The 9480-nt window shown below is 38.8% G+C and overlaps 1 protein-coding gene across 1 annotated transcript; it reads right to left on the bottom strand.

The window, feature by feature from the left end:
* Positions 1 to 1091: 1091 nt before the first annotated feature.
* Positions 1092 to 4122, bottom strand: LOC139181733 (uncharacterized protein CXorf66 homolog). The gene is made up of 3 exons (XM_070785417.1): positions 4025 to 4122; positions 3185 to 3341; positions 1092 to 2045 (listed from the first exon to the last, which is right to left on the bottom strand). Exons 1-3 carry the CDS (start codon positions 4110 to 4112, stop codon positions 1139 to 1141), a joined length of 1152 nt encoding a protein of 383 aa, XP_070641518.1. The 5' UTR covers positions 4113 to 4122; the 3' UTR covers positions 1092 to 1138.
* Between the last annotated feature and the right edge of the window lie 5358 nt (positions 4123 to 9480).

Below are 9480 nucleotides of genomic sequence, written 5' to 3' on the forward strand. Positions count from 1 at the left end.
GTGGCCCATCCGTGACAATCAGGTTATGGTTTGAGGAGTCATCATTCACTTGCATTAACTGTTACTGACCTGTCTCTCTCCCACAATCTTTGATCTGTATCCTTGCCAGTGTCTCTCAGACATTGCCTGTCATTTTGGGATCTGCTTCATGATCAGTTCTAGGCCATTGCCCTCAAGTGTTTTCATATATCTGGTTACTCATCTGTCTCTAGCTGAGACAATATTTTTAGAAATCTGTCAATCTTCAAGTAACTTCTTGATTGCACTCTTGTTCTAAGTCAAAGCAAGTTCCCCAACTAGATTCACAAAGCTCCTTCTGGACTTTAGCATGCCATAAATAAGAACTGGCATGGTCAAATAAACACTTTTTTAAAAAGGAAATGACTATCAGGAATTTCCACAATGCAGCCAGAACCAAGTACACAGAGCCATTTCCGCCACACACTGGGCACCACAGAAAGACAGTCTTAAATTCTGAGGACACTATGTCGAAATTAAAAAAAAAAATAGTTGGACTGAGACTTCAGTTGAGGGCTAATCCAAGGGAAAGAGGAGCCCAGGGTACCCATCTTGCAATACCTTTCTATATTTGTGTGTGTTTGATTATGGTTCCCATCCAACTGTGTGCCTGTGTCCAACTCTTTTTGACTCCATGGACTATAGCACTTTAGGCTCCTCTGTCCATGGAATTTCCCAGGCAAGTATACTGGAGTGAGTTGCTATTTCCTCCTCCAAAGGATCTTCCTGACCCAGGGATTGAACTCAGGTATCCGGCATTGGCAGGCGGATTCTTTACCACTGCACCAGCTGGGAAGCCCATCCAAGTGACCAGATCTACACTGTTGTTGTTGTTCAGTCACTAAGTCTTGTCCAACTCTTTGCAACCACATGGACTGCAGCACGCCAGGCTTCCCTGTCCCTCACCATCTCCTGGAGTTTTCCCAAGCAGATCTAAGATACCTCCAAAACAGATTTCTATATCTAAAATGCAATAATAATTACAAAAAAATCAGTTGTTATGTCACACATTTATTTACTATTTTTCAAGTAAATTGCCTTGAGATGGATAGATCTAATCTCAGTAGTGATGGAGTTTTCTTCTACCAGGTTCTTAAATATGGTGAGAATATAATAGTTGTTAGAAGTTTGCTTCTTCTACATAGGTGGTCCTTTTTTTTTTTTTTCCATGAGGCCTTAAATTATTTTGGGAGGTTTTATAGATGGTTTCCTTGCATTTTATATTGCACATAATAGTCGCCTCCTTGTCACTTTCATCATCACTGTTACATGTGAAATGGCTATCATTCATGCTGCCATACAGTGCATTATCCTTGGGCTCTGTCTTGTGAAATGACTTGTAAGAGTGCTTCAGTTCACGTGAAAAATCTGGAACTAGAACATGCTTCATATTCCTTTCTGAAATATGAGTGATGAATGGCTCAGAAGAAGCACTGCAAACAAGGCATATTTCCTTGTAGCACTGACAAAAATTCACTGGTTGAGGCCTAGATAATATTTCTGCACTACCTTCACTAGCTGGGCTTTTTGGTTTACGATGTCTCCGAAGTTTGGTCAGTTTCACTACATTTGATTGCTCAGGGACACTTTGACTCTTTGCATAGGGTGGAGAAGTTTTGGTTGGCTTGACCAGACATTGTAGACTTGATGGCCAAGTTGGCGTGATGGCCTTCTTTGGATAGGATGGACTGACCTGACTTGACCTGATATGCTTATGGGCATGAGCCCCCCTATGTGCCTTTTTTGGACTGTGTGTTCTATGCAATTTTTTCTGGGGGAGTGATCCTAACTCTGTTTTGTGAGTTGATGACTTGGATGGGTTTTTTTGACTTGAGGGCCTGACTAACTTTTTTGCTCTTAAAGGTACAGAGGCTTTTTGTCGACTTGAGGGCCGAGATGAATTATCTATACTAGACAGCACAGATTGTTTTTCTGGATTGCCTGGACCAGCAGTCAGTGACTTGGAGTCAGTGAATGATATTTTAGATGATGTGGATGATGCCTCGGTGATGCCTTCTTCCTTGACCCTGAAAATACAGAAGATTTGGAGTATGACAATTTAAATCAGGAGAGTATTCCTGCTATCACTGGAAAACATGGACTATTGTGTCAGTTTAGACTTCTGGTTTTTTTTTGGCTCTAGCAGGAAAATTGAACACAGTAAGAATTGAAGTGTGGTGAAAACCATGACTCAGGTTACAGATTTGAACTTGTGTTGAATGCTTTTTCTTTTTCTTAATTTTGCTGTTTCAACCACAATAGATAACCATATAGTCATGTATGGAATGCCACAAACTTGTTTCAAATCTACTGTTGAGAGGGAGAGAAAGAATTTTATCTATTCCAGAAATTAAACTTTTTCTAAAAAAGCCACAAGTTGATATGCAACTGAGGCACAAATGTCACAACTTGTCACATAAAAAAGTCTTAGACTACATTGATTGTTTTCCTATCATATTTGCACCATTAAATTTTGTAACCATGCTTATTTATCCTCACAAGATTACTCTAAAACCAAAGGAATAGAACAGTGGTATATTTGGTCACCAGTTCTTGGATTGGGAAATTTTTAGGGACCCAGTATGTCAGAGCCAGCCTGATCCTCCTATATGAAAGGCAGGGACTAGGGTCACTTAACACCATTAATCAATTTTCATGTTATTACATCTTAAAATGATAGATTATTCAAAATGTGTTACCATCTTTGGAATGCAGAGACCCAACTCTTTCTCTCTCCCCTGAGAAGATTTTAATTCTGTCTTATTTAGATAGCCATTCCCTCTTTTTCTAGACTCAATTTAGAATGAATTCAACTGAACCATGAATAGGAGATAGTTTTGGCTAAAGTTGATAATGTACTTGAGATCATTTAAGAGCTTCATTTAAGTGAACATATCCAACCCACAAGATGTTGGTAGCTCTTTTGAAGTCTAAAGTTAATGTTAAGTAACCACAACAACAGTGAACCAGTCTACGTGTATGTGCATGCATGTGTGCAGGCACAGGCATGCATGCACACATCCCCCCCACCCCCAACTCCTGCCCCTTGTATTTTTAATTCATAGGTGTAAGACTTATGTGGCTGCTTTGGGAGTTATAGTGAAGAACCCAGTGTGCACCCCTCACCCCACCCCTTTTATTTTTAATTCAGAGGTGTAAGACTTACATTATTGCTCTATGGGATTCCTCACCCACACAGATATACTGAATAAAGAAATAACACCTGATAACAAAGCCGATGATGAGTATAACAGTTAGGACAATGAGTAGATATTGTCTTATTCCCTGCATTCTGCCTTGCTTGGATTCAGCATGTGTAGATACTGTGAAAGAAAATGTATCATCAGAACATGTGCTACGTAACCAAGTTTGCTTCCATTTTGATGGGGTTTTGTTACTATAGGTAAAAGTCAAATCTCATCATTTATTTCTTTAAACATGATGTGTCCACTGTCATTTTCCTCCCTCTGTCACGTCCCCAGCCAGCCACAGTCTAGAAGCCAAATCTTGGAGCTATGTCTGGCTAATCAGTATAATTACCTAGGTTACCCTGCATTGTGGCTTGTTCAACTCATGGCCTAGGTTTTTGAGTGTGTGAATTCACTTGAGTGTTGATGTGTGTGTGTGAATGTGTATGTTGGGAAAGAGGATGGTACAAGAAAAAAAAGTTCTTGAAACGTAGTATGTGTTAGGTACCATGCTAGATTCACTCACATAGAACTTTCTAGATTGGCTTGTGGGAGTGGGGGCAGGGGTTGGTGGATTAGGTGGGGAAGGGGAATGAAAGGGGACAATATGGCTGTACTCTTTATGTTTCTATGCTGTTTGGAAGTTTTACACGAAAGTAAAACTCTCAGATGTTGTCCTAGAAATTCTTGAAGACCTACTCATAGTAACCTAGAAGAAACAGCAGATTTCTTAAACACAGCTAGATTGTCTAATTAAGTACTTGAATATATTTAAAATAATAGATCATAATTTCTCACTTTTAAGGTTAGGGACATACCTGCAGTAGCAGATCCATTGCTTTCATTTCTATCTAAACAACTACTTGTCCAAATTGATAAAAGGAGGACATAAATGAAGAGATTCATGTCCAGGACCTTGTTGATAGGTTTCATTTGCCAAGGAAAATACTGAATTTAATATGGCTCAGCTTGTTTTAGGGGGCTATGACTTCATAATCATTCTATGTCATATCCTGACAGCATAATCTCACCATGGAGAGGCATGAGCTCCTGTATACAAATATTATGAAAAGACTTTTAATCACTTATTTCTCCATTACATCAAATATTCTGTCAAATTTGAATCAAAAAGTTTGAGACATTATTAAGCACAGAAGGCAGAGAAAATGGGTTAGCTCTAGATACTGAAGAACTACTTTTCTTTATTAAATGTTAAGCAGGTACTTTACAGCCCTATAGTAGTTACTGTGTGTGATAGAGGTTAAACACACAAGGAGCTACGTCACATCCAAGGAGCGGCAGCTGCGTGGACGCAGGAGGGCGAGGAGGAGCTACTCCACCTTCAAGGTCAAGAGGGGCGGCCGTGAGGAGACAACCCTCGTCCAAAGTAAGGAGCAGCGGCTGCGCTTTGCTGGAGCAGCTGTGAAGACATACTCCACGTCCAAGGTAAGAGAAACCCAAGGAAGATGGTAGGTGTTGGGAGAGGGCATCATAGGGCAGACACACTGAAACCATAATCACAGAAAACTAGCCAATCTGATCACATGGACCACAGCCTTGTCTAACTCAATGAAACTAAGCCATGCTGCGTGGGGCCACCCAAGATGGGAGGGTCATGGTGGAGAGGTCTGACAGAATGTGGTCCACTGGAGAAGGGAATGGCAAACCACTTCAGTATTCTTGCCTTGAGAACCCCATGAACAGTATGAAAATGCAAAATGATAAGATACTGAAAGGGGAACTCCCTGGGTCGGTAGGTACCCAATATGCTACTGGAGATCAGTGGAGAAATAACTGCAGAAAGAATGAAGGGATGTAGCCAAAGCAAAAAGAATACCCAGCTGTGAATGTGACTGGTGATAGAAGCAAGGTCCAATGCTATAAACAGCAATATTGCATAGGAACCTGGAATGTCAGGTCCATGAATGAAGGCAAATCAGAAGTGGTCAAACAGGACATGGCAAGAGTGAATGTAAACATTCTAGGAATCAGTGAACTAAAATGGACTGGAATGGGTGAATTTAACTCAGATGACCATTATATCTACTACTGTGGGCAGGAATCCCTTAGAAGAAATGGAATAGCCATCATGGTCAACAACAGAGTCCGAAATGCACTATTTGGATGCAATCTCAAAAACAACAGAATGATCTCTGTTCGTTTCCAAGGCAAACCATTCAATATCATGGTAATCCAAGTCTATGCCCCAACCAGTAACGCTGAAGAAGCTGAAGTTGAACGGTTCTATGAAGACCTACAACACCTTTTAGAACTAACACCCCCAAAAGATGTCCTTTTCATTATAGGGGACTGGAATGAAAAAGTAGGAAGTCAAGAAACACCTGGGGTAACAGGCAAATTTGGCCTTGGAGTACGGAATGGAGCAGGGCAAAGGCTAATAGAGTTTTGCCAAGGGAACGCACTGGTCATAGCAAACACCATCTTCCAACAACACAAGAGAAGACTCTACACATGGACATCACCAGATGGTCAACACCGAAATCAGATTGATTATATTCTTTGCAGCCAAAGATGGAGAAGCTCTATACAGTCAGCAAAAACAAGACTGGGAGCTGACTGTGGCTCAGATCATGAACTCCTTGTTGCCAAATTCAGACTTAAGTTGAAGAAAGTAGGGAAAACCACTAGACCATTCAGGTATGACCTAAATCAAATCCCTTATGATTATACAGTGGAAGTGAGAAATAGATTTAAGGGACTAGATCTGATAGACAGAGTGCCTCATGAACTATGGTTGGAGGTTTGTGACATTGTACAGGAGACAGGGATCAAGACCATCCCCGTGGAAAAGAAATGCAAAAAAGCAAAATGGCTGTCTGGGGAAGCCTTACAAATAGCTGTGAAAAGAACAGAAGTGAAAAGCAAAGGAGAAAAGGAAAGATATATTCATCTGAATGCAGAGTTCCAAAGAATAGCAAGGAGAGATAAGAAAGCCTTTCTCAGCGATCAGTGCAAAGCAATAGAAAAAAAGAACAGAATGAGAAAGACTAGAGATCTCTTAAAGAAAATTAGAGATACCAAGGGAACATTTCATGCAAGGATGGGCTTGATAAAGGACAGAAATGGAATGGGCCTAACAGAGGCAGAAGATATTAAGAAGAGATGGCAAGAATACACAGAAGAACTGTACAAAAAAGATCTTCATGACCCAGATAATCACGATGGTGTGATCACTCACCTAGAGCCAGACATCCTGGAATGTGAAGTCAAGTGGGCCTTAGAAAGCATCACTACGAACAAAGCTGGTGGAGGTGATGGAATTCCAGTTGAGCTCTTTCAAATCCTGAAAGATGATGCTGTGAAAGTGCATCTTTTCATGTGTTTGTTAGCCATCTGTATGTCTTCTTCGCAGAAATGTCTGTTTAGTTCTTTGGCCCATTTTTTGATTGGGTCATTTATTTTTCTGGAATTGAGCTGCAGGAGTTGCTTGTATATTTTTGAGATTAATTCTTTGTCAGTTGCTTCATTTGCTTTTGTTTTCTCCTATTCTGAAGGCTGTCTTTTCACCTTGCTTAGAGTTTCAGTTGTTATGCAGAAGCCTTTAATTTTAATTAGGTCCCATTTGTTTATTTTTGCTTTTATTTCCAATATTCTGGGAGGTGGGTCATAGAGGATCCTGCTGTGATTTATGTTGGAGAGTGTTTTGCCTATGTTCTCCTCTAGGAGTTTTATAGTTTCTGGTCTTACTTTTAGATAGTTAATCCATTTTGAGTTTATTCTTGTGTATGGTGTTAGAAAGTGTTCTAGTTTTATTCTTTTACAAGTGGTTGACCAGTTTTCCCAGCAGCACTTGTTAAAGAGACTGCCTTTTATCCATTGTATATACTTGCCTCCTTTGTCAAAGATAAGGTGTCCATAGGTGCATGGATTTATCTCTGGGCTTTCTATTTTGTTCCATTGATCTATATTTCTGTCTTTGTGCCAGTACCATACTGTCTTGATGACTGTGGCTTTGTAGTAGAGCCTAAAGTCAGGCAGGTTGATTCCTCCAGTTCCATTCTTCTTTCTCAAGATAGCTTTGGCTATTCGAGGTTTTTGTATTTCCATACAAATTGTGAAATTATTTGTTCTAGCTCTGTTAAAAAATACCGTTGGTAGCACGAGAGGGATTGCATTGAATCTATAGATTGCTTTGGGTAGTACACTCATTTTCACTATATTGATTCTTCTGATCCATGAACATGGTATATTTCTCCATCTATTAGTGTCCTCTTTGATTTCTTTCACCAGTGTTTTATAGTTTTCTATATATAGGTCTTTAGTTTCTTTAGGTAGATATATTCCTAAGTATTTTTTTCTTTTCATTGCAATGGTGAATGGGCTTGTTTCCTTAATTTCTCTTTCTGTTTTCTCATTGTTAGTGTATAGGAATGCAAGGGATTTCTGTGTGCTAATTTTGTATCCTGCAACTTTACTATATTCATCGATTAACTCTAGTAATTTTCTGGCGGAGTCTTTAGGGTTTTCTATGTAGAGGATCTTGTCATCTGCAAACAGCGAGAGTTTTACTTCTTCTTTTCCAATTTGGATTCCTTTTATTTCTTTTTCTGCTCTGATGGCTGTGGCCAAATCTTCCAGAACTATGTTGAATAGTAGTGGTGAAATTGGGTACCTTTGTCTTGTTCCTGACTTTAGGGGAAATGCTTTCAATTTTTCACCATTGAGGATAATGTTTGCTGTGCGTTTGTCATATATAGCTTTTTATTATATTGAGGTATGTTCCTTCTATTCCTACTTTCTGGAGGTTTTTTTTTTTTTATCATAAATGGATGTTGAATTTTGTCAAAGGCTTTCTCTGCATCTATTGAGATAATCATATGGCTTTTATTTTTCAATTTGCTAATGTGGTGTATTACATTGATTGATTTGTGGATATTGAAGAATCCTTGCATCCCTGGGAAAAAGCCCACTTGGTCATAGTGTTTGATCTTTTAAATGTGTTGTTGGATACTGATTGCTAGAATTTTGTTAAGGATTTTTGCATCTATGTTCATAAGTGATATTGGCCTATAGTTTTCTTTTTTTGTGGCATCTTTGTCAGGTTTTGGTATTAGGGTGATGATGGCCTCATACAATGAGTTTGGAAGTTTACCTTCCTCTGCAATTTTCTGGAAGAGTTTGAATAGGATAGGCGTTAGCTCTTCTCTAAATATTTGGTCGAATTCAGCTGTGAAGCCGTCTGGACCTGGGCTTTTTTTGCTGGAAGATTTTTGATTACAGTTTCAACTTCCATGCTTCTGATGGGTCTGTTAAGATTTTCTATTTCTTCCTGGTTCAGTTTTGGAAAGTTGTACTTTTCTAAGAATTTGTCCATTTCTTCCAAGTTGTCCATTTTATTGGCATATAATTGCTGATGGTGGTCTCTTATGATCCTTTGTATTTGTGTGTTGTCTGTTGTGTCTCTCCATTTTCATGTCTAATTTTATTGATTTGATTTTTCTCCCTTTGTTTCTTGATGAGTCTGGCTAGTGGTTTGTCAATTTTATTTATCCTTTCAAAGAACCAGCTTTTGGCTTTGTTGATTTTTGCTATGGTCTCTTTTGTTTCTTTTGCATTTATTTCTGCCCTAATTTTTAAGATTTCTTTCCTTCTACTGACCCTGGGGTTCTTCATTTCTTCCTTTTCTAGTTGCTTTAGGTGTAGATTTAGGTTATTTACTTGACTTTTTTCTTGTTTCTTGAGGTATGCCTGTATTGCTATGAACTTTCGCCTTAGCACTGCTTTTATAGTGTCTCACAGGTTTTGGGTTGTTGTGTTTTCATTTTCATTCATTTCTATGCATATTTTGATTTCTTCTGTGGTTTGTTGGTTATTCAGAAGTGTGTTGTTCAGCCTCCATATGTTGGAATTTTTAATAGTTTTCCTCCTATAATTGACATCTAATCTTACTCCATTATGGTCAGAAAAGATGCTTGCAATGATTTCAATTTTTTTTTAATTTACCAAGGCTAGATTTATGGCCCAGGATGTGATCTATCCTGGAGAAGGTTCCATGTGCCCTTGAGAAAAAGGTGAAATTCATTGTTTTGGGGTGAAACGTCCTATAGATAAGAATTAGGTCTAACTGGTCTACTGTATCATTTAAAGTTTGTGTTTCTTTGTTGATTTTCTGTTTAGTTGATCTATCCATAGGTGTGAATGGGGGTATTAAATTCTCTGACTATTATTGTGTTATTGTTAATTTCCCTTTCATACTTGTTAGCATTTGTCTTATATATTGCGGTGTTCCTATGTTGGGTGCACATGTAATTGT

Source organism: Bos indicus, chromosome X, assembly GCF_029378745.1.
Source record: "Bos indicus isolate NIAB-ARS_2022 breed Sahiwal x Tharparkar chromosome X, NIAB-ARS_B.indTharparkar_mat_pri_1.0, whole genome shotgun sequence".
Classification (NCBI taxonomy): Eukaryota; Metazoa; Chordata; class Mammalia; order Artiodactyla; family Bovidae; genus Bos; species Bos indicus.